Below are 25,654 nucleotides of genomic sequence, written 5' to 3'. Positions count from 1 at the left end.
CCAGCAGTTTATGTTGCTGACAGCTTGTTGACAACCAGTGTGTGAACATCTCAAAATTATTTGAGTCAATGTTTTGCACAAAATGCTGTTTGCAATCGTGTTCCCTTGCAGCTACAGTGTCAGTAGGTTTCCTGGTTGTTATTTTAATGAAAATTTCTAAGACCAAAATTCTACTAGTCCAAAGGTGTTTGGTAAACCTGTGTGAAGATCTTGGAAAGGTAGATTGAATGTGTTGCAGGCTCTTACTACAAATGGAGTTTCTCCTCCCCACCCCAAAATATTTATAAGAAATCTTTTTCAAGAATTCAGAAAAAAAATTTTTTTTTTGTTTTTTTTTTTTTTTTTTTTTTTTGCCTTGTTTGGAAGTCTCATGTAATTCTGGTTTGTCCTCTTTGATAAAGAGGAGTATTAGCTTCAAGTGCTGTCAACTTCAGCCCCCATTTCCCTGCCTTTACACTGCTGTATGTTGGTGAAGGGTTTCTGTTGGAAACCAGCCCACAGTGAGTCTGTCTATTGGCATGAGCAGGTTTTTTGTTGCATCCCAAAGTCTCAGAACTGCAAGGTGAGTACCTTGGTGTGAATGAGCCAACTGGGCATGTGTGAGTGCTCTGGGCTCTTGGGCATGAGCACACAGCTGGGGATGTGCTGCTGTGTACAGCAGGGTTCAGGGGGGGCTGCTGGTCTTCGTTGTAGTTCATCTCCAAATCCATGTGCTAGTTCAGAATTTTTTCTTTAGGCTGTTAAATTTGAATCTTGTTTGTTTTAAAAGGTTGTTCTAGTTTTCATTATTTTTTGACATTTTGTTGGTGATTTTTAGCCCACAGAAGCTGTTCCTTCCACTTCTCCCATTGTCCCTGTGATCCCTGTCCCACCAGTCCCTGCTGAGACCACTGTCATCCCATCCACCATACCACAGGTTTTTATTCTTTTGTTTTGTTTTGTTTTGTTAAATTTGTTCTACTTTTATTTATTCCATTTCTTTCATTGCTTCATTGAAATTTGCCTTTTGGTGCTCTCACAAATTTGAGATGAACCATAGAATTTCATCCAGATTTTTGTTTGGTTTACGGCAGCTTTTAATCCATTAAAAATAGCTGTATTAGTAAACTGATTAGTAAGTGGTAAAAGAACGAAAGAAAAGAAAAACACCAAAAAGAATGGAAAGAAGCAATAGGATATTTTGTGTTCACATAATCATTTTAGAGCTATTTGATCCTTACTAAAGTGTTACTGCTTGATTTATTTCTAAAAAATTGTTGTCTCATCTATAAATATTTAGTGCATGTATTTCCTTGCTTGCACTTGCATGATGTCTCTCGTGTTCTCCAGCATCTATTGGTATTCCAGTTCTTGGGGCATTTAGAATACAAAAGGAATATTTTTACCTCTCTATTCCTAACATACTTGGGTCATAAAATGTGTTTCCCATCTGGACCTTCATCCTTTAGGTCCCATAATGTCAACACACACCCCAAAACAAAACCCAAATCCTGTCAAGACAAGTGAAGGCAGAAAACAGGAGCTAACATCAGTGTCTTGGATGTAATTTGGAATCTGTGCCCACAGCATGGCAAGCCATGGGATAATTTAGGATAGGCAGCAGTTACATTTTTGCTTATAGAATGGCATTTCTGCTTTTAGTCATTTTGTAACTGTACTGTGACTTTCAGTGTCTAAATCTGAAATGATGAGTGCACACCTGCTGAAAAGATGTGTCACTCACTGGAATTGTTTGGTGACCAATATTTATTAACTTCAAAAGGGAAATAAGCCATCCAGAATATGACTGCAACACTTTTGTAGTATATGCAATAGTATTTTTTTTCTTGAGTTCTGCTTTCAAGCTATTCAGCTACATTTGCAACAGGTGGGAATCCTTTTATCTTTGCTGCATTGTTAATTTTTGCATAATCTACAATTAGCCAAAGTTTTTACAGTTGGCTGTTTCGTAGTGCAATTTCCAGTGGACATGACAGACATGAATCTGTCAGGTGCACTTCTCCCACCAGGTCAGCAGAGATTTGGTTAGTTTCAGAAATGTTCCCTTCCTGTAGAGGGATTCTGTCCACATCAGGATTCAAGGTGCACAGACCACTGCAACCAGTGGACTTCTCTTTTCAGCCTTGATTCATGCAGATAACTGAGTCTCCAGTAGCATTTGCTTTCAGGGGTCTGCAAGTAGGCTAAACCCAGTTTAAAATAAAATAATTAGTGCTCATATATTTTTATTTCTTTGCTGCCATTGCCGTGGCAGCAGCTCTGTCTGGGGAGGATGCTGCAGTACAAGCAGAAGTGTAAAAATTGAGTGGCCTGTGCCTGTGTCTGCTCTATGCATACAAATGCCTGCAGGAGTTGGCTGTATAATTCTGCATCATTTGTTATTCTAAGCAGTTAGAAAATTCCATAGAGAATTATAATCAACTTCAGATTTGGCAGAAGCATTTTTGTGCAATAGATAACTTCTCTGTATTTTTTAAATCACTTTACCCTCTAGGCAAGCCCTTAGCCACATTTCAAATGGCTTTTAAATGTTTGAACAAGCCCTGGCACAAGAGCTTGGAAGTGCCAGGTGACTTGGAGAACTCTTGCACAACAGACTGAATGCCAGGCCTGTCTTTCAGACACATTTGATGTTTTGAGTTCATGTGGCCACTGCCTTAGTGGTGTCCCAGCAGTACCTTTGGAATGCCTGGCACAAAGCTTTTCTCATTCCTGTTGGAAAATGATGGTAAATTGCTGCTTCATTTTGGACAATTGGGATAAATGCAGGAGTGTTAGGAGCAATCATTTACTTTACAGAAGGGGGTTCACATTGGTTGGCTTGTTTGTGTCTCAAACATCCTGCCCACGTAGAAATCTTACCCGCTAATAGCAATTTGCTTATAGCTAGTTGTCTTGGTTTTTTAAGACATGAAGAGAAGAGCACTTGCCTGCCTCAAAAAGAAAAAAGAAGACTGATGGGAAACCACTTTTCACTGGCACTGCATTTTTTGAATATCCTTGGATATTACAGAATCCTAATGTTAAATAAAATAAATTCCAAAATGGAGTGACATGTAGCGAACTAATTAATCCTTTCTTTGTTTTCAGCAAAAGCATTAAAACTATAAATGTGGTTTAACCACATTTATGGTAACCCTAACAAAAAAATTAATGGTGATGCATGATTTAATTTATTGGGTTTTTTAGTACAGGATCTTATTTTAAAGTTACTGTTACTTTCATAGCACTTGCACTTGAATAAGAAGCAGAAATGGGAATGTAACTTAATGGCAGAAAATGGTTGGGAGGGATAGCATTGCTGTGACTGAGATTTTTGTTGTGGCACTAGTCACTGGTGCTTAATTTCTGTACTGCATGAAGTGTGCCCATGCTTCTCTGAGGGAGCTGCTGGGTGAGAAGGTGCTCCATGGCATTTTGACAGTCTTACATGTCAACCTTTTTGTTCCCTCTGACTTTTAATTGTCTGCTCTGTTAACTTGCAGATCCCACCTGATTTTAGTGCTTACTAAATGACACAGGTTTAATTTCTGACACAGCAACCTGATAGCAGATTGTTGCCTCCTGTGTGTTGATGGTAGATTATTCATCTCAGTCTTTGGAAAGGCACTTGGAGTCATCACTTCCTAGTTTTTGGGAGCTTTTTAAAACCATGCATTCTTCAGAAGTATGTTACTGTCATAGTAATGACACAAAAATGCAGATTATGAGTAGGTTAATGTAATTGTCACGTTTTTGTAGGTCTTAACCTTATTTTTGAATGAGTTTAATATTAGCTTCTTTTGCAGCCTATTATACAATCCCTAAATTTACTTCCACTCACACATGCATGCATAGAAGATTCAAAAGAATAGTGTGATAAACTAAAGATACTGTCTTTTTATACACATAAAAAATAAATCTCAGCTTCAATAAATCAATGAGATGAACTTGGTTTTGTGCCACTGAACTTAGTATATCAGCAGTATTCGGAGTCTGGATACATCTGCACACCAGGTGCTGCCTATTGGAAAGGCAGATAATGGATGCAAAAATAGGAAATCTTTTTATTTGGAAATATTTCAGAGAAATGCCCTTGGTTTGTATGGATTTTCTTTCAGTTGAAACCACATTTTTCACACAAAGAAATTCTCAGTAATATGAGAGACTAAATGTGTTAACTTATTCTACTGGTGCCTGCCTAGCAAGATTGCTAATACTGTTTCAGATTTCTGTAGCAACAATCTCTAATGATCTCTGGCTGCTTATGGCTTGCTAATTCATAACAGTTTTCTGACAGGAGCACATGTGGCTGTGTGTTAGATGAATGTCTGCTGCAGCTTTGCTTTTGCAAGTCACTTTTGTAGGCCCTTTCTTCCTTCAGTTGCATTTCTGCAGGTTTCTGTTCTGTACTTTGTGGAGGGTGGAGATGGGGAAGGGGAAGGGGATGGGAAGAAAGAGGAATCAAATCCACCAAAAATTGCTTTTAAGATACTGAGTGGTAAAGCAACCTCTGCATGTGGTACCACAAGTACTGGGGTAACTGACATCATGTCTATTGGTGGCACCACTCAGGTTTTCTTTTGAAAAACAACATAATGAATTACAGAATTTGGATATAAACTGTCATCTCTGTGATCTCAGATTTCTCTGAGAGTGTGGAAAGTGTCAGTGTTTCAGAAGGCCAATTTTGAGATTCTCAGGCTGAGGTTATGTTTCAACATAACTTTGAGAAAACAAATTAAATGCCGTAAAATGATCAGTAACATTGTGTTTTCTTACACTGTGTAACTTTTAAAAAAATTATTTTATTGAAGGCAAATCCCCCTCCAGTGCTGGTGAATACAGATTCGTTGGAGACCCCAACATATGTAAGTCTACACTTGCTTTCCATTTTAACTTTAGATCATGATTTATTCCTATAGCTCTGTAGATCTGTTGTTACTGTTCAGTAAAATCTGTTTTATCTCTCTGGTGGTGCTTGATTTTCTCAGCTGTCCTAATGGTTCTTGAAGTCCCTAAATAGCTGTTTCATGAAAAGGAAAAGGTTGTAGATTGCAGGTGGAAGTTTCTGTGTGAGTACCAATATGTGACAGTGCAAAGCACAGTTGTTTGAGGTTCCAGAGGTTCAATGTTCAGAGAACAATCTGTTTCTTCAATTGTGCAGGCAGATGCTTTAATATTTAATGTGCCATTTCCGTTGCACTTCTCATAAAAACATTGCTTCATGCAGTGGCTGTGCTGAAGGTTTTAGTGCTCTAAATGTTTACAAAAATGGGTTGGCTCTGTTTGAAACATTGAGGTAATAAGTGTGACTATATGGGGACTACACCTTTCATTTGTCAGGCATAATTACAGCTTTTGTGTAGAACATCCTTCACCCAGGGGAAGCCCTTGCAAATAAAGCTTGGCCTAGTGGATCTGAGATCCCTTTAGAACTTGGAAAAGGTAGATTAGGACAGTGATTTTTATCATTTGATGTATCCTTGCTTCTGTCTCTGCTCATGTTTGTTAGATAAACAAATTCAAAGTTAATTAAAAAAAGAAAGAGGGTGACTATAGAACTGAGCTAAAGCAGAAGATAAATACAATGGAGTTTTTTGTTTGTTCCTGCTTATCTAGATGATATTTTAACATTGGATTACAGAGTTTTGTACATGGAAATAAGAGACTGCTTAAATGTATTAGGATCAGCTTTGTTTTGCCTAATGGCAATGAATAGGGAAATGATTAATTGTCCTTGTTACTTATTTAATAAAAAGAAAGAAAAAAGCACTGCATACTAATCAGTCACCACAAACCATTTTTCGGGTACTGTAAAGCTGCATGACTGGTTCAGTTAGCACCTGTTGTCATTCCTGTAGATAATAGCTCAAGGACTGAGCTAACATTAAAACTTCTTGATCACTGTGGCTTCTTTTGTGTTGGTGTGGTGATGGATAGAGTTTCATGTGTTCAGAAGGTCAAGACCTCTTCCCTTTTTAATGGAGAAATATCATGTGTTAAACCCACGGTATCTTTTCCACTGAACAAACTACTAAGGACCTAATCATTTTTGCAATACTGTGCAAAGATGATGACAATCTGTTATGTCTGGAATGGATATGGGTTCCATTGTATTAAGGGAAGATGTAATTAGAGAGTGAGGGATAAATGAGCTTGATATTAGAGAGCCTGTAAAAGTTGTGGCATCACCAGCTTTTGGAGCTTTTAAATATGTTAAATAAACATTAGAGGAATCAAGTAGCTTGATCTTAATTTTGTTTGGGGTGAACTGAATTCCCTTTTTTAATTCCCTGCTAGAAAATTGTCAGATTTCAAAATGTTTTCTTATACATGCATATTTTGTATCTTTATGAAAGCTTAGATAGCCTGTTCAGAGCACAGAAGGCTGTTAAATACCTTATACATGCATATTTTGTATCTTTATAAAAGCTTAAATAGCGTGTTCAGAGCACAGAAGGCTGTCAAATATAGAGTATCTTAAGGACAGACAAGGTATTTTGTAAGATAATAGTCTAAATGTATTTCTTATCTTGTTAAGTATTTCATGCTAAAAGGCTGGAATAGGGAATTGCCTGTGGCTGCCTGGTGTGTGTGCTGCAATCAGTAGGTAACTGGAGGAAAGAATTTGAATTCCAAGATATCTTAGTCATTGGTAAAAATCATCTTACTCTTATGTATTAGATATGGTTTAGAATTTTATATTTAACTGAGTTAGCTTAGTTTTGGTATCTGTTGCTTCTGGTATTTGATTCTGTTCTAGTTCTGTAGGCATCACAGGTTGTGGGTATCCTTTCTAACTTGAGTATGACAAGGTTTCTTTCTAGGATATGGGTTTTTCCATCTAGCTTTGTAAAGTATTCTTCTAAACCTTTCTCCTTTTTTGGCTCTGTTTAAATTTGTTGAGTAGTATATATGCAGCATGATAAATAGTGATATAAACAGTTTCTAAATGTTGCTTTAGAAAGGTCTTAGCCCTTTCTTGAGAGAAACTGTAGAAAGCATCAATCGTTGATTTTTCTCTGCTCTGTGTGGAACAACAGTTAGAAAATGTCACTCTGTTGTTCTGTACAGTTTCTTCTCTGCCCCACATCCTTTCTTTTTTCTCAGTTCAAGTTTTGTAGGGCCTGAAGAACATGTGAGGATCTCAAGAGCATTTTTTTCTGTCTGGCAATCAGAAGCAGAGGACCTCTGCCCCACAGTCTCTGTGTAGAACAGTCTGCTCTCTGAAATCACAACTTTTAAACTCAGACAAAAAGAGTGTCTGATTCATGTATACAGAGTGCTGTGAAAATCACATGTCCCCTCTGAGCTCAGTGGTCACTGTGAATCAGTTGAGATTTGCTGGGAGTGAACTGTCAGCCAAGCAAACTGTGTCGTGCCAAGTGTAAAATTCTCTGTCTCACTTTTCTTTCTTTCTTTCTAGGTCAATGGCACAGATGCAGATTTTGAGTATGAAGAAATTACTCTTGAAAGGGTAACATGCTAAATATCTTTCTGTACACTGTTTGAAATGGGATTTCCAAAACCAGCAATCCAAACCATCCAGTTGCCAGAGCAGGAGTAGAAGTTTTTATTAGTATCCTTGACCAGTAAGAGTAAAATGGGAGAAGAATCTCCCTGAGACACACTGCATTTAATGTTTTTATCTAGACTTACAGAGAATAATAACACATCTCCTGTATTGCCATTTATGATAGGCTTTTACTTATACCATTAAGTGTCATATTGAGATTGCAAGTGGCACCTTGTCACATACATATCTTTGTTAGGTTTTCCATGTTGAGATCAATCTCAGTCCTTTTGAGCTGCACTGTTAACAAAAAGACAGATAAATTATTGTGTCTGATATCTGTGCAGTTCTGGTGGTTACAGAGAAGGTTAAGAGGTCTTGCAGTTGATAGTAAGGGCAGGCAACCTTTGAAGAGGAAAATGTCCATCTGATTCTCTGCATCCTATATATTAGAGGTGGGACATCAGTTTTTGAAGGGCTTCTTTGGGAAAAATAATTTGCCACTAATAATTTAATGATGAGCAAATATTTGCATGGATAGTCTCAAAAATCCTGCATGTTAGAAAGGGAAGATTTTATGTAGTGTATGAAGTTCAATGAGAAAGTCGTGGGATTGGAACTGTATCTCTTACAGTTATACAATGACTTCTGTTATATATGTACTAGACTGCTCAAACTGTCCTAATATTTTGTTATCAGTGAAAATTATGTAGATTTGGTCCTACAGTGAATCAAATAGACACACTTGAATCAAATAGACACACTTGAACGTGTTTTCCCCAAAAAAGAAACGTGTAAATATTTTTTCCTCTCTATCTTTAGGGAAATTCGGGACTTGGCTTTAGCATTGCAGGTGGTACAGACAACCCACACATTGGAGATGATGCAAGTATTTTCATTACAAAAATTATAGCCGGGGGTGCAGCTGCACAGGATGGAAGATTACGGTATGATGACTTTCTGTGTTAGGTTGCTAAGTGTTGTTATTTTATTTGAAACAGTGGATAGAACATTTTCTGTTACTTTTAATAGTGCTATCATGCTGCATTAAATGTTAAATAAGTATTTCTTAAGGAAGTATTATGTAAATAATGAACAATGTTTGAGTGGACCAATTCCTGTCCCCAAATGAATAAAATCTGCGGCTAAGTAAAATGAAGTGAACTTTCTCTATACTGTGGTAAAAATTGATTATGCCATGTGTTCTGTAGTCCTTAATTCAAGGAAAAGTTTAGACAGGTAGGCGAGGTAACTCTTGGTTATCTTTGTGTGGATTTTCTGATCTGTAAGATAGCTGAGCTTAATAACAACCCTGTTTTATGCTTGGTAATAATTCAGTGTCTTAATTTTTCAAAGATACACACCCACGTTGATTGTAGGGCAATCTTTTTTTCTCCTGTGCTGTCAAGAACTTGCCTCATCATTTCAGGTGCAAATGCCTGGGATATTACACGTTTGAGTCCTAATAAGCTTATTTCAAGGCTGCGTTTTAGCTCGTTGGCCATTGTCAGAGGTACATCTGGCAGAACGTGGTGACAGGTGGGTCAGGCATTGCACTTAGTGTAATGAGAGCTCAGTGTGACTACAGCAACATGTTAAATGGAGTGGAAGGCCAGCACTTAAACTGCTTGTGAAAAGCAGAAATGAAGATTGACTTGTTCCTGTCATGGCTTAAAACTGTTGTGTTCTCGTCGTGTGCTTCCTAGGCTCTGAATTTTTGTAATTTTTTCTTACAGCCCTAAACAAAAGGTACTTTCTACAGACGTGTTCAAAACTGTCTAAAAGAAGCACTTACAAGATGGTGCTATCTTTGGCTAGGAACTAATTATTCCCACTAAATGTTTTCTAGTGATCCTTTTAAGCACAAACAATCATAGGGCATTGTCTTGGATCAGTAGAAATTTGGACATAAATCTAGGTGGTAACTTGTATGTTAGTATATTATAGATAAAACCTTAGACTCCTGATGTGTGTGCTCTGGTAGCTGAACATGACTGTTGCTGTCCCTAGGGTTAACGACTGTATCCTGCGAGTAAACGAGGTGGATGTTCGTGATGTGACACACAGCAAAGCAGTGGAAGCATTGAAGGAAGCAGGATCAATTGTACGATTGTATGTCAAAAGAAGAAAACCAGTCACAGAAAAAATAGTGGAAATCAAACTTGTTAAAGGCCCCAAAGGTATGTTGGAAGTCTAAAGGTTCCCAAGAAGGATAGAGTTGAAACTGTTCTTGTAGAATGCATAGTTTTCTTTCTAATGAGAAAAATGTGTTTCTGGTAGTATTTAGTAATTTTTAAGTACATTGTAAACTGGAGTAAAATACTGCATTGAATTACCTCAAAGGGATTTTAGAGAGATTAAAAATAGTTTAGGGGAAGTATTTCTTTTTTTCTATATGGGTAATTGTTGGACACTGGTTCTAGAAATGTCAGTGGTGAAGCTGTAGCTCTGCTGTGTGAATCCTTCACAAGGCATGAAGTAAATGATACAGCTTTTGATTTTCATTGCATCTTTTCTAAAATGTTCTGGAAAATGATGAGTTCAGTTGAAAAGGCCTCCAGTATTACTTCAGCCAGAGCCTAGTGCTAAATGTATTTATGTGTGATGCAAGTAGCATTATTATTTATGTAATAATTTGAATCCAATGAATGCAAAAATGGTTTCTTGAGTAATGACTTTATCTTCACGCAGGTCTTGGTTTCAGTATTGCTGGTGGTGTAGGAAATCAGCATATACCTGGAGACAACAGCATTTATGTAACCAAAATCATTGAAGGTGGGGCAGCACATAAAGATGGCAAACTTCAGATTGGAGACAAACTTTTAGCTGTAAGTAAGCCCAGCATTTGTTTTAGTGATCATTCGCTCTTAGGCTCAGTAAGGGCTGATGCAGTTTCTGGGGGAAGGTGCCTGATGGTGGAGTGTTATTGCATAGAAGTGGGTAAAAATGTTGTTATTGCCAGGAAATCAGTGATAAAATTAATTCTGCTTCATTCAACACCATCTCATCAGGAAATCTGGAATCTCTTTCTCGGCCCAATGTTCCATGCAAATCCTGTATTAATCAGCATATTTATTTCTGGTGCCTGCTATTACTTTTCTGGGATCTGAGTGATGGAATTGTAAACAAACCTACAATGGGATTCTTTCACTTCTCAGAAAAGAAGAATGGAAAGGAACTCCATGTACTGGTGGGTGACCAGCCTTTAGCCAGGCTGTAGTGAAACTGCTGCTTATATTGCATTTCAGTATCTGTAATGCTTTTGAAAGGCTTGTTAATTGGGGTTTTTTTAAGCTTAAAATGCTTCCAAGTTTAGTTTTCTATGCACAAAGTGAAAATAACTTACAGCTTAAATTCCTCCCCCCCCAAACAGAGCCAGGAATTTCTGAACAAATTTCTGAACTGTTAACTTCAGGAGTGGTAGGAATGGAAATCTGTTAAAAAAATAAAAATCAATAAAAGGCTTTTAGGAAAGTTTTAGGAAACATTTAAAAAATAAAGATGGGAAAATATATTTAAGCAGTAGAGTTTTCCCCCATGACTAACAATAGGCAAGGCCCAATTTTTTTTACATGTTATATAAAGTTAAAGAATCAGAAAAGTGCCTGGTCCCTCAGGTTCAGTGCATTCAGTGCATCAAGCTTCATTTCCCGTGTTGCCTGGAATTATCTGCAGAAGTTAGTTCCCACTTCACATAGGAAGAGAGGCTCAGCATCACAATTTGCTAAGGTTGTATATGAGATAGTAATTGTTAAAGGATTTTTTTAATGAAAGTGCTAGTGTTTTGTCTTAATAGCAGCTTAAAAAAAATTGTTGCCTGTAGTTAAACTAGTTCTTGTTACTTGGCATGTAAATCAGTCACTTTGGGACCTTCTCCAGTTTTGACACCTACTTTTGACCTCTTGCAAGAACATGTTGACCCATTATAAGGTCTAGAACTTAGTTATGTCATGACAAAATGATGTTGGATTTATTCTTACTAAAAGAAACTTTCTTCTATGTAATGCTTGCAGCAGCACAGTGTCAGTGCTGTGGCTGTGCAGCTGATGGCATCTTGAGTGTCCTGTTTGTTCCATTACCTTTCCCAGGTCGTGTGAGCCTTCTTTACAATGGCACAGTCTATACAGTTTATTATAAGCTGTTAAAAGAATACTTGTCTTTCTTGTATTTCACAAAGCATCTCTCTTAATTTTATATAACCAGTTATGTGTGTGGCATATGAATCCTAGTAAAGACTCTCAATGCCAGAATGCTCAAACAGCTTTCAGTGAGTGTTCTGTGAAAAGGTACATTTTTGTGTTGAGAATTTGTTTTTCTCTGTAGGTGAACAGTGTTTGCTTAGAAGAAGTTACTCATGAAGAAGCAGTGACTGCCTTAAAAAACACATCTGACTTTGTTTATCTGAAAGTTGCAAAACCCACCAGCATGTTCATGAATGACAGTTATGCTCCTCCTGACATCACAAACTGTAAGTTCAGCTTATTTTGTGATTTAGCCATTTTTCCCTTTAAGACTTCAACACATCCCATTTTTAGTTTTTTAACTGTTTCAAGCCTTTAAAAATTATACAGAGTGAAAATCTGATACAAGAAAGTTGATTAATCAGGAAAATTACATGCTGAACAGAAAAACATCTTATAGCTTGTGTACTGAAAAGACAGCTACAGTGAGGGGTTCCAGGTGCATGACCTAGGCCTAGAGACTTGATGTTTGTGATCACTTGCTGAGGAGTACAAGGAAAACATGTGTCTCGTGCTCTTGGAGGCCATGGAGAGTAACAAACAATGCACTGTAGAGATGTTTGGTGTCCTGTAAACTGAGCAAAAGACAATAGTGTTTCAGCTAGAGGTTAGTGATGTTTTGACCTTCTGTTTTTCCTGTTTTCCTGCTTGTTCATGAGCTTGCACATAGTTGAATAAAGTGAACTGGGAGGGTGGGAGTTCTTGACCTCTGGTGCCTGCCTCCAAATCTGTTGAGAACTTACTTGAAATCTTATATCAGTTTTGATGTAATTGATAATAGGTTGATAATTCAAATGGAAAAACTGGTGGAGGCTATATTGTAAAGCAGTTTTAAGAATTTAATGTTGGCATAAGGGTATTACTGACAAGAGTATTTTCACTGAAAAGTTCAGGATTGAACTACAGTGTAAAGAAAAATTTGTGTTTAGTATACCATCCCTTCAAGAGGGGTATTACCATTTAGTGTTTGGAGAAAGGGATGAGAATGATGTAACTGTGTCTTCCCAAGACTGACTAGACTGACTTTTCTGGATGATCAGTTTTACTCATGTTGTCACATAAAATGGTTCTAGGGGAGAGTTATTTTAGGTATTTTTTTTCTTTCCTGCTGTTAGATAAATGTCAGTGATATGTAGCACTTATCTGTTTAGATACTACTTCATATGAATAAAAGGAACACTTTTGGGCTAAAAGATGTAATGGAAATTAGTATGTAAAGAAGAACAAACAAGTGCAGCACAACAGAGGACTGAAGCACCTTGTGAGCCCATCATGTATTGGCAATAGCTACAGTATCTTAAAATCTATTTGTAAGCTTATTGAATTAGTGTGGAGCTAATTAGGTTTTGTCTTCGCTGTCTTACTAGAGGGATGCTCTTGAAGGCTCCATCCTTAGATATAAAACTCATTTTCAGCCTTCACTTTTCTTCCTTGGTTCCCTACTCATATATGTGACTGGAGAGCAGCCATTTTCCCTTATGGTATCTGATTTGTCCAATAACCCTTCCCACTGTTTCCTTGGAAAGCAGACTTGTTTTTCGCTCTCCATCGTAACTGACCTCTTCATATGCTTCACCTTGAATTCAAATTTTCTGGAACAGAGGAAACCTGATTTGTACAAAGTGTTCCTGGTAGTGTTGCAGTAGTGCAGTTACACTGCTGTGGATGGGGATGTGCCAAACCTAGAAGTATCTCAGTTATTAGTACTGGGTCTTGACTCGATCGCTGGGATATTTGCTTTATGAGTCTTTTCTGGGGGCCAAGGCAAAACCTGAAGAAAATTTGAGGGGAAGAAGGTAGAGAAGGAGCTGATTCCTGATAATTTGCCCAATCCTAATAAATTAGTGACCTTGACAAGATGGCTGTGCAGTTGGCCCTCTTCTCATGCAGACCATTAATGTATCTCAAACGGTGGATGAGCTGGAGACTCGGTGCATTGAAGTTAATTGCATCATAACATAGAGCCACAAAAGAGTCAGTGGTATCTTCAAGGATACCTTCTCACCATGGGCATTGGCTCTTCAGGAAAGTTGTGTCCAGGGTTATCCCACATGATTGCCATGAGCATGTCCACTACCATCTTGCCTTGAATCCTTAATTCTTCAGTATACATGATTTAGTCTGACATCCTCTCTGTGGTGGCAAATGACCTGGCCACACATTTAGGTTCCTTTTGTCACATTACCATCTTCCCTCCTGAGCTTCTCTCCATTTGGCTGCTCTCCCTGTAAGTGTGATTTGAGAGAGGCAGTGGCATTGTGTGCAGCTCAGTATCCCATCCTTTGTGGGAAGTGGCGATTCTGTCCTTTTGTGAGAAGTGGAAAGCCAATCTCACTGACCTTGTCATGCCCTTCAAGCTCCAGCAGGTGCTTCTGGGCATCTTTCTCATCCTGCTCAAGCATAATGAAAAAAATCACACAGGTTTTCTCGGATTGCAGGTACCTTGTCTGTCTGTCTTTGGTCCTTCGGTGATCTTTGAGGTTTGTGGGCTAAAGTGCTGTCTGTCCTTTTGAGTACATTTTCTGAGTTTCATCTCATTTCATTTAGCTGCAGTTTTGACCTTCAGTTCTCTGTCTGGAGACACTCTGGTGTTTTTACTCTGTTTCTAGTAGACTTTTATCAACAGCTAACCAAAGAACTTTCTTCTGCAGAGCACTGGGTCCTTTGATGAAACTTCGGTCTGTTTCTTTTCCTTACAACAGGAAAGCCTTTTCTCCCCAAGGCTCCATATGCTTGTGTCTCTGTGTTGATCAAAATGCAGCTGGTTGTTACTGCAGCTGGTGTGGTGACTGAACCTACTGCTGGAACTTTGCATGCAAAGTAGACCTGAAGGTCTTGCCTGAGGTGTTTAATGGCTTAATTCAAGGAAATCAGTTTAGTCTTCTCCTCAGTCTTTCACTTACAAGAAACAACTGTGTATGGCTAATATGCTGGATGCTGTTTTTGCAATACAGGGCAGAACAAAAGCTTTTTCAGTACCCCCTCAGTATTTGCACATTTGCATTGGAAATTTCAAAGGGAGATGCCAATCTCCTCAAAGGCTGTTGCTTCATTACAGTGTGATAATTTTGCAACTAGAAAGTCTCTGCTTTCTGTAAAAAACTGCTCAGTGAGGTAGAACTCATGCCACAAAGTGGTGCCACAGTATTTAGCAGAGCAGTACAGGGCTTAGGAGCTTTAGATTAGAGACTCTGAAGAGCTTTGTTCAGAAGGCTAGTATTAAATAGGTATTTTCTAGAATCACATGGATTGTGAGTGGTGTTGAAACAGTGACCAGTCTTATTTCTTCACCTATCATCTGCAGCTGTTTTGAGGCATGTATTTGCAATTCTTCTTCCTATTTCTGTCCATTGGAATCTTTTTATCTAGGTTCTTAGGATTTCAGGCCTACCATAAAGGAGAGGTAAGACATGCACAGAGGCTACTTGTGGACATATCTATTACAAATGATGTTAAGGTAGAAGCTCCACTGCTTGAGTTTATATGCAGACTGCTCACTGCCAGAACCCCTTGGGACCTATTTTGTTTGTTTTATTGTATTTCTGTGGGGTATTTGCATACTCCTTTTATCTGAAACATCTAAAAGCACAGTGCACAGCACTTGGTATCTGTACAGTCTGCGGAACATGCAGTAGATTGTTCACTGTGCCAACTTGTGTAAAGGTGGTAGTTAATTCAGAAGTCCACAAAACATCAAATTCAGAATTTGGTTGTCTTTAAGACTTTCTCTCTGAAACTGGTCTTGTGAGTTACAGGGCTGCCTCGCTTGCCATGGTGATGGGTATTTAAAATGCAGAGCTAAGGATACTGAAGGAACTGTTTGAGAACCATGTTCACAAATTTCTTTGTCTAGGTTTTCTGCAAAATCTGTTTTCTTTTAGAATTCCTGTAGTAAGAGTCCCAGCCACGCAATAGTAATAGTATAGCCTTGTCAACTGGTCTGATGGCTCAAAAGAAGGGACAAAGTAAGTTAGCATCCATATGGATAATTAAATAATTTGATATTTGATATTTCTTTCGCATAAGTGTCTTTGAATCAAGGTACATTTGATCAAGAGGTTTCTGAGATGCTGATTTATGGCAGTATTTATTGGGAGGAGTACAGACATTGTGCCAACACTGTGCACCTGGGGCTGAAAATTGACCTCCGTCATTTGAGATTTATCAGAGTGAGTGATCGGCTTCCAGCTGCCCATGGGGGAAGTTCATGTTGAAAATCTTGTTGAAGAAGAGTTGGGGTTGTCTGAGACCAGAGATTCAGCAGGGAGTGAATGTAGAAAAAATAGCTGATGGCTGTGTGCTGTGGCTCTAGAGACTGGTTTGTGTATGGGTGATGAAAGCTTGGCCACAGCCCTTGAAGGTCTGGAATACTTAATTGCTATGCCCCTTTTCTATTGCTCCTGTGAGATTTTTTCTTTTAACCATTGACATGTGAATTGCAAGTTTAAACAGTCACTTCACAGTGGTCTGCATTTTTGGACTCAAGAAGAATGCAGTTATGAAAGATTATTCATTTTGAGCACATTGCCATTTGAGTGCTGTTCTCCAGTTTCTGAGGCTGAAATATGGGAACTACCAGTATAGAAAGCACAGAAATGTGACAAAAACCCGTCCTATGTTCATTTTATGCAGAGGAAGAACAGAAGTGTGGGTGGGGTGGTCCTGTGGACCATGCCATGCAGCTGGCTGGGAGCATTGGCAGCTCAGCTGATGTGTGTGATAACCACAGCGATTAGCCTGCTATAGTAGGTCATATGTCAGCAGGGAGTGTAAACTGCCACAGCAATCTATACATAAATGTTGGTCATTAAACAGTTCCTGGAACAAATGCCCAGTGATTTGTTTGTATAAATGCTTTTTAAGTTGCTCAGCTGAAATATTGCTAAGAAGGTGTAGAACTTGCTGTTTTTAACGCCAACATTCCTTGTGCAGTGTGTATAGTAGAATATCAGTCAGGAAAGTGGCTATGCTGTTTCTGAGAGAGAACTTGCTTCCTCTACAGACCCCCTCTGAAGACATTATTAATGATGCATTTTTGCCTCCTAGTCAATTGTAAAGTGTTTTTCCTTTGTGCATTGGGACAGTGTTTTCACCCTGCATTGAGAAATAAAATACTGCAAGGTAGAGAATAATCAGTTTCCTCACTAGACATGAGTGCCTTATAATTTCTTAAATGGTATATGTACAGGAAGAGAAGAATAGGTAATAACAGCAAATGGCAATAAAGTTTTAATTTTATTTCCCATTTGTGGTGGTGATTGGTGTCCTCAATTTACAGATAATAGGGAAATAGTAGGAAATCTTCCATTGTTTTTCTTTGTGTCTGGAACTGTGTTATGTGAAGGAGAGGGTGGATTTGGAAATGGAATTTCTTTGTAAGAGTCTGACTTTTGCTGTCAAAGCAAATTCTTTTAATGTGTGCAATTTTCTGTTCATCTGAAAGACAGTTCCTTTATCAGTTACATTAGTACTAATATTTACCTGGAAATAGAAGCTTAGACCTCATTTAGGATTCAGAAAGTGATGTCTTGCCATTTATTTCTCTCATTGTTCCTCATGAATATTCTTCAGTTATATTCTCCAGCTAAAACAGTTTTAGAAAGGTCCATGCATGGGGTTTTTTTGCAGGAACACCATAGAAAGCCTTTTTATGCCTTGTAGGTTTGCTTTCTTAGCACTGAGAATGCCAACCTGGAGAAAGGACCTGACTTCTCGAAGCAAGTGGCATATTTAAAACTTTATAAAGGATGTAGCCAGTGCTGCCACAGAACAGTCCACAGGTCTGAAATAATAAACTGTTTCAGTGCTTGATAGCTGAGTTCATTACAGGTGACAGGATAAAGAGTAGGATTATGTAGATGGTATGTGTATTTCTGAGCACAATGCAGTTAAAAGCTTTAGGAACCTGAAAAACAATCAAATACTAAGCACTGTAAGTGAATGAACATAGAATTTGTTATGAAAATATAATTACTTTCTATAAAATATGCATCATTTTAGCTGCCATTGACTTGTTAAAAGCAATTGTAAATTCATTTTCTGAAATGAGATAATTTAGTGCCTAACAGAATGTACAGAGCTGCTATACAACAGTTGTTCAGGTTGTTTTAATCAAAACCTGTTTCTCACTAATTGGAAAAGAGCTCAAAGTCTTGAATTCCATTTTTGTGCTTTAGCTTTAAAATTTTCTAACGAAATAGTGGTATTTATGTGCAGTTTTGCTTTCAACAAGAAGTATGTACAGTGACATGGATGTTGAGGAATACATGGAAATAATATTGTTGTATTAAAATACATATAAAATACATGCTGCCATATGGCTTGGTGATCATTGAAAATCTGTTGCTAAAACTGCAGTGTGACTAAAAAATCCCAAGTTTTGAAATTAACAGTTAGGTTTCCATCTCTCTTACCAGTGCACAGAAACTACATTCTGTGCCAGGACAGACAGAAAGAAGTAGTAGGATCTGTGGAATCCTTGCAGGCAGCAGAAGGATGAAGGAGCAATGTATGTGTGTTACAGTTCTCCTAAAAAATGGGTTTAGGAATTAGGAATCTTGGACAACTCGTGATTGTTACGGAATTCTCAAATGTGAATGCTTTTGTTCATCATTTGGTTTTAGCAAAAGCAGCATTCTCTTTGCTGTAGACCTCATGAAGCCAATGTGAGGGAGCTTCCTTCTGTTTGTTGTAGAAAGGTACCCAGATACCTCTTACATCTGATTCTGAATTTTGCTGGAACCACTTGTGAACTCTGTGTTGCACTTTCCAAATTTCTGCTGTCTCATGCAGCTAACTCGGGCCTGCTGTGTGCATAGCACAACTACTTTGTCAGCCAGTGCTTTTAAACTGCCAAAACTGATAGCAGTAGATTTTAATGCTTGCTGAAATGTTTTTAGTGTTGACCTGATGTGTATGCCATGTATGAAATTTGCACACACAGGTTAACTAGGATAATACAGAATTGATGCAGCGCAGACTCTGTGGTTTGAGAGCTGGATGTGTAACAAATTTATCATGTATAAATGTTCTTGGTAAGTTTGTATATGATCCAAATGTTCTGATATTGGTTTAAAAAGAAAAAAAAAAAGTGTATATGATCCAAATGTTCTGATATTGATTTAAAAAGGAAAACAAAAAAAAAGAGAATATACAGATCACTTCAGCAATGTGTCATGCCCAATCTGTTAAAAAGCTTTGGGTTTGGTGAAAGTCCTCAGAGGTCAGGCACCACATCAGTTACAGCAAGTGAGTAAGCAAAGAGATTCTGACAACTTTAATGATATTAAATCTCTGCAGTGTCCCCAGCCTCTATGTTTAAGCCTCAAAATTTGAAGCAGCTACACCAGGCAAGAGATTCTGTTGAAGAATATGCCTTGTAGTAACAGATAGTGGGTGTGACTGTGCAGGGTGAAAGGACACTTAAATGTCCCTAACATGCACCTTGTTAATTACTTATTGGAACAATTCTCCTGGCGTTGTAGAATGTTTTCCATCAATTGAAATCATTAAGATGCTGAATTTTTTCTAGTATGTATGTTGTGGTTCAGCTAGAACATTCTGTGCACTTCATGCACAGGATTCATGGCCTGTTGTGTAGGAGCATCCACTAAATCCTTTTATTACACCTGTCTAGTTTTAATCAATGAACCTGTAAATAAGGCAACTGTCCATGGCTGCACAGCTGAGATGTTTTGCACTAGCTTGTTAATTCCTGTCACTAAATTGATGCCTCTTACCTTGAAGAGCTGGAGGTAGAAGAACCCTACCTTTGTTTGCTGATGTGTGCTGATGTCTGGGCACATTGCATGGCTACCAGCACCTGTGCTCTTAAAGGTGGTTTTGTTCAGTGTCTAAGAAATGTAGCATCTCTCCCTGTTCAGGCCTGTCAGTCAGAATGGCCTGAAGGATTCTGGAGATGCTAGGATGCTGCACATCAAAGCATTGAAAAGAAGGAGGTAGGCAGCTTGACAGTTTGAAAGAAGTGTAACGTTAAAATCTTGCATTTTTCACTGATGGTCTGACATAGTGATTTTAAAAAGCTGAAGTTCATAATTTACTTTGGTCAGGTTAAAGACAGCTTTAAAACAGATAAATCTCCAGACTGTCTTCAGGGGCTTCAACTATCCACGGTAAATGTTTCTAAAAAAGGTTCTTTGAGACACAGTCAAACTGAAAAAAATGCTTACTGTCTTTGTGAGGAGACTGGGGAATGTGTAGATTTAACACAGTATTTTAGAACTCTGACATTTATGTTTCATTTGATCTGCTGTAGTTTGTTTTCAGAAGAGATCACTCCTTCATTTCAGTTCCTCCAGCAATTTTTCCATGTTGCCCTGAGGTTGTTTTCTTTTTCCCTCTCTTTGAAGCTTATTCTCAGCCAGTGGATAACCATATCACTCCATCTGCCTACCTGGGACAGTCCATGCCCCCAGCGTCACCAGGGCGATACTCACCAGTTCCCAAGGGAATGCTTGGAGATGATGAGATAACCAGGTAAGGAATAACCACTTTCCTGTCAAATTAGTTAACCAGGGAAGCTCTAAGATGAGTCCTGGGACAGTATTAATATTGGAAAGCCCTGTCAATGCTGCATGAGTTGACAGAGATTTTTAGGATGGTAGCACAAGCAGACCAGAGATTATTTCTTATTTTAAAGCCAGCAACGTTTGGGTCCTCCCTCCCCCCGCAGGCAAGGGTTTGTTTTGATGGATTCTAAATCCAGAAAGACTAGAGAGCTCTTAATCCTTTCCCATTAACAGAGAGTTCATTCCTTCACTGATTCAGTAGATTGCATTAATCTCTTGTTCGCCATTGCTGATAAAGGGAAGCTCTTGTAATTTTGTTGCCCTTCTGTTCTGCAAATATAGGGAAGTTGTTCTTTATTTTCAGTATGTCCTTGCTGAATTCTGTGCCACACCATCATCTGACACAGTTTCTGAGGGAGGGTCCACCCAGGAATGGTGGGTGGCATAAGAAGTTGGAGAATAGATTTTAGTGTAGTGGAAGGTAGGGTATGTCATTTTAGTTATTTTTAACGTAGGGTTAGGTAGACATAAAAGCCAAACTGATTCTGTCCTGCTGATAGCATTATGGTTTTATTGCTTTCATTTTAAATTACAGTAAAAGTCTGGTTTTAGATCTCTTCTGAAACACAGGGGCTGTTCAGAGAAGGCTTTAGGTGATTTTCTTTAAATTGCCTTCTCATCTTCTGCTCTCTCAATCCCAAACCAAACTGTATGAATTTTGAGTGTTATTTTAAAAGATACTGCATTTTATGTTCTCTGAATTTTGTTCATGTATTGGTGTGATCCAATATAGAGAGATTTTTCACAATGTCATTTATTTGTAACAGAACAGTACTCTGAAAAAAATGAATATACTAGTCGATGGGGGTGAAATTTTAGAATTTGATGCTAAGCTGATTCAATAGCTAGTGCAAAAGTGGAGTGATTTTTTAAAGAGCAGGCTGAATGATATTTTGTTTTGGAAAAAAATGCAGCTTATTATCTCGTAAATTAATAATTAATGCCTCCAAATACTTAAGAATGTCCATTAATTGTTCTTTAGTGCTCTCTAGTGATTTCTCAAATGCAGTGCACAGTTGCTCTGCTTTATTACAAATGTCTGTTTCTGTAAACATTTATGCTTTTCTTACACTGAATCCTGTAGAGATTAGTAGATTTTTGGAAGGAATCTCTCTGCATTAGAAGTTGACTAGCCTTACATTGATCAGCATTTCTTCTTTTCTCTCCTTATCTTAAGTCAGGAGGTCCTATAAAAAGAGTGCAGCAACTTAAGTGTTTGAGAATGTCACAAATTCTGATCATTTTTAAAGAGAACTAATGCATAATTCTTGAATTGTTCTTTGCTATATTTATTGCTTGACAAACTGGAGTGGAAATCAAACATTAAGACATATTTTTCATTAATGGTGTTTTCAATAGAAGTTATAATTTAAGTTTCAGGAAGGGAAGATGGTATTTTGTTGCTGTTACCATTAGATAGAATATGTCTGTGAGCTGTATTCACACTCTTGAACAATATGGAAAAGTGTTAAGTAATGGCATGTAGTGCTGGATAGGATTGTAGCATAATAGGAATTTAGCATACATAGTTCTGGATTGTTCAGTTCATCTAACAACAGGGAGGGGATTTTGTCATGCTTTTGTAATTGTTTATTTTACTTACATCTAGTGACCACAATTTCATATTCCTTTCTTTCACTCAGGGAGCCTAGAAAGGTTGTCCTACATCGAGGATCAACAGGTCTTGGTTTCAACATTGTTGGAGGAGAAGATGGAGAAGGAATTTTCATCTCGTTCATCCTTGCAGGAGGGCCAGCTGACCTGAGTGGAGAGCTTAGGAAAGGAGATCGCATCATTTCTGTAGGATTCCTTGCTTCTTTTAGTTAAACAGCAACAACATTTTTCCCTCCCTGAAAATTAGTGACAGTTAATGATATGCAAAGAATATTAACGAAGCTAAAATGGAGACAGTGGAACAGATGCCAATATACCTCCAAAATTTCTTTGGGGACTTTAGTCTGACTCAGTTTATCATCTATAACCTGATGAAAATAGCACTTTCCTATTTCGGAGATATTCAGAAATAAGCCTTCTCATGAGATGGAGACACTTGACAGTAGTGCCTAAAACTGCTTTACTTCCTGGAGTAACTGCTAAACTTCCTGCTAGGCTGAAATCCATCCATCTGATACCTGTCTGTGGGGTTTTATCTATATTAGTATTGAAGATCATAAAGATTTTGTGTGTTTCTTTGTGGAATTTCTTAGTTTTTGGAGAATAATTTTTTCTGGACAATTATATTGTAGTTTGGAAGCTATTTAAGAGGAATCTTTTCCTCTTAACTGAAGTTACTAGGATGCTGATATGAAAGCACATCTTTAGTTTTAACTATCAAAAATGCTTTTGGACTAAAATGTGACACACAGATTTCTGTTCAGTTCTTTCCTGATGCTTTTTTAAAACCTGCTGCATTGCAAACAGTGCAAGACCCATAGAGGGTGTTGTCTATCGCTGCGTGAGGTGACATAAGGATATATAGGCACACTGTGGCTAAGGTCCCTAAACCATCACAGAAAGTAACATTCTCTGTCTCCTTAAAAAGAAAGAAAAAAGTCTTAAACAGGAAGAAAATTGACCTAGTGAATAGAAACTCATGAAGTGATACTGTTGCAGTTTCAGTAATTCTTAAGAAGGTATATGTGAGAGAGGATTTATTGACTTTTGATTTTGACTTCCCTGGTAGCAGGGGAGACTCGCATGGCATGGAAATGAGTTTGTGTCCTGCTAATTTTTTTCTGTGGTGGTAAATATAAATATTAATTTTGATAAAGTGCTGTTTTGTATTACTTGTAGGTAAATGGAGTAGATCTAAAAGCAGCAACCCATGAACAAGCAGCAGCAGCCCTGAAGAATGCTGGCCAAGCAGTGACTATTGTAGCTCAGTACCGTCCAGAAGGTAAGGCTTGCTTTATACATTCAGGTTCCCTTGTACAATTTGAAACTCAGAGAAAGTTAATCTACAGTGTCCTCCAACTGGAGGGAAAACAAATAATGCAGTAGGTGTTGTCACATACATGTTAGCATAATTGCAGTTGATGCAATCCCTAAGTGCTGGTGCCATGGCTTTGATGCATTCCTTGCTTTCATCATTTTAATTTCTTCAGTAAATGCTACCACCAACATGAAAATGAATGCAGTAAATCCAGACCTTAGTAGAAATACCACATTGTTCTTTTGTATTTCCAGTTGTCTTCATCCTTTAATATGGAGCTTTTATATGCCTTAGTGGTAGGAGGATGGAAGAATAATTACTACTTTGTAGTGTTGATTCAGATGACCTAAAGAGGCTATCAGGTTTTCTTCCTCTATTTCATACTGAGCTAGTATTTCTGTTTATCCAGGAATTTCTTCTGGTCTAGATTAGGCTGCAGCTGATGCTGATTAACCATCCTTGTGTGTTCTGCAGAAGCCAAGGAATATTACATCATCAATACACATATTTGTCCTCTCGTATTTCTGCAGCACATTTCAAGTGGCTTTGTCTATTTGAGACTTTAAAAATTCAGTAGTCTAAAATTAGATGCATACCTTGAGTCTGTAAACTCGTGTTATTGGTTATATATATATAAGACATTTTTGATATCTTATGAACTGTGATGATCAGCAGCTTTCTCCAGTTTTGCTAAATTGGATGGCCCATCACTGAATCCTCCTTGCAGTGACTTGTCTGCTTAAGACTTCTTTCAACAGTACTGTCAAGGTGTAAGTGTAGGTGTTCATCAGCTCTGAATAGGTCTGCTGCTTTCATCTGTAAGGTACCCAACAGCAGCACACTTCTATTCATTCTTTTTCTTCTCTTTTGTCATGTCTCTTCTATCCTGACCTGCCCAAGTGTTTGAAACATTAGCTTTCACGTTCCCCTCCACCCACATCAACATCATGTGTCTCCCTTGACTCAGGAACCTTGTCAATAATAAAGCCAACTGATTGGTTTGTGTCTGCTTCATGGTCAAATCCCTGCAGCCAGCCCATGTTGTCAATACCTGTATTGTCTCAGGAGGGTCTGCATCCTGGTCATATGCTCAGTCTGTAGATTGCTGTGTTCCAGGATTCATTATCTAAGAGTGCTCACTCTGAGGCTTACTTCTAGAAAACAGTAAGGTCAGCACTGGTTCTGGAATATTTGTTCTGGCTTGGTGTCAGAATTGTGAAATCTTTCTGTTGATAGACATTTGGCCTGTCCTCTGGCTCTTCAGTGTTCTAACAGGTGGGTCAAACTGTTGTACATTCTTGCTCCTTGTGTAGAGATCCCTCACCTTAGTGAGAAATAGAACTTATGTTTTTATTTATCCCTGAGTTGGTCTTTTGAGCACCTGGACACGTTTTGGTTTTTTTTTGTTCAAATAGGGCATTTATGATCACTATTTCTTCTGCCAGGAAGGTGTGTTGAGATGTGGCTCCTAGGAGCAGAACAGATGGATGTAAGGTGCAAGGAATGTATGCAGACTTCATACAAAAGCAGCATTTTTTCAGTCCTCTCTGTCTAGGATTCAGACTTTAAGAAGGAAAGAATCTCTTGGTATTCTGGAAGTCAGAAGTCTTTTCCTTTTGGAAGTAAAGAGTTAAGCATTTTGGATGGTTCCTGCTCTTTCTGCATTAGAAATAAGAGCTTTCGTCATTACCACCAGTCCAAGTAGATAACATTTTCTTGCAGTGTGTATTGAGGTAATCCTCTACTGCTGAGATCTTGAGTCATTGCACACAGATTTGCCCAGAGCAGCATATGCTGCCTTAGAAATTTCTCAATGACTGTGACTTGTAAATTTCAAACCTAGAGCTCTACTCATTTCCTTCATGGTTCCTGAAGCATACGGAGCAAGAGTGTATGCAGTTGAGCTGTATTGAGAATCAATTCTCAAAGATTTATATGGCCCATCTGAGAGGATGCATGTGGGAGATGTTATTCGAATTATCCAAGATTATGGGTAGACATCTGACACATTAATGGAAGAAAGGATTCTGGTTTTTTTCCCCAAGGTGCTTGGCCTGCTTGACTGTCTGTCTTTCTGAAATACTGCCTAAAGTCTCCATTTGGAATAAGATGTTGGAAGCATTAGGGCTTACCCTCCCCTAATGAAGTAAGCCATGAAGGAAAAGCATAACTAGGAAATTGAGAATGACGTGAATTGACACGTGGGCAACTTGTCTCAGAGAGCTCTAGTTAGGCTAATGTCTGACATCTCTGTCTCATTCCTTGTATAAAGAGTTTGGATGGAAGTCCAGCTGTCAGCTTCTTCAGGTCTGGTGTGGGAGGGAATTTGAATCACATACTCATTTTTTCATATCTTAGAAATTAGGAACAAAAGTGTTCCCTTAAAGATCAATCTTTG

The 25,654-nt window shown here is 38.2% G+C and overlaps 1 protein-coding gene across 1 annotated transcript in view; it reads left to right on the top strand.

The window, feature by feature from the left end:
• Window positions 1-817: 817 nt before the first annotated feature.
• LOC103800472 (disks large homolog 1) overlaps window positions 818-25,654 on the top strand; it is a gene marked incomplete at both ends in the record, with an annotated part of 45,401 nt that continues 20,564 nt past the window's right edge. Inside the window, 10 exons of the mRNA XM_009072850.1 lie at window positions 818-916; window positions 4,797-4,850; window positions 7,409-7,459; window positions 8,318-8,442; window positions 9,506-9,675; window positions 10,187-10,323; window positions 11,819-11,963; window positions 20,106-20,232; window positions 21,968-22,124; window positions 23,118-23,220. Coding sequence (XP_009071098.1) covers window positions 818-916; window positions 4,797-4,850; window positions 7,409-7,459; window positions 8,318-8,442; window positions 9,506-9,675; window positions 10,187-10,323; window positions 11,819-11,963; window positions 20,106-20,232; window positions 21,968-22,124; window positions 23,118-23,220 — 1,168 coding nt within the window. The remainder of the gene's footprint in view (window positions 917-4,796; window positions 4,851-7,408; window positions 7,460-8,317; window positions 8,443-9,505; window positions 9,676-10,186; window positions 10,324-11,818; window positions 11,964-20,105; window positions 20,233-21,967; window positions 22,125-23,117; window positions 23,221-25,654) is intronic.

This window comes from Acanthisitta chloris, unplaced genomic scaffold, assembly GCF_000695815.1.
Source record: "Acanthisitta chloris isolate BGI_N310 unplaced genomic scaffold, ASM69581v1 scaffold38874, whole genome shotgun sequence".
Lineage (NCBI taxonomy): Eukaryota > Metazoa > Chordata > Aves > Passeriformes > Acanthisittidae > Acanthisitta > Acanthisitta chloris.
Note: the sequence above shows the minus strand (reverse complement) of the source record. Positions and strands in the feature narration are given on the sequence as shown.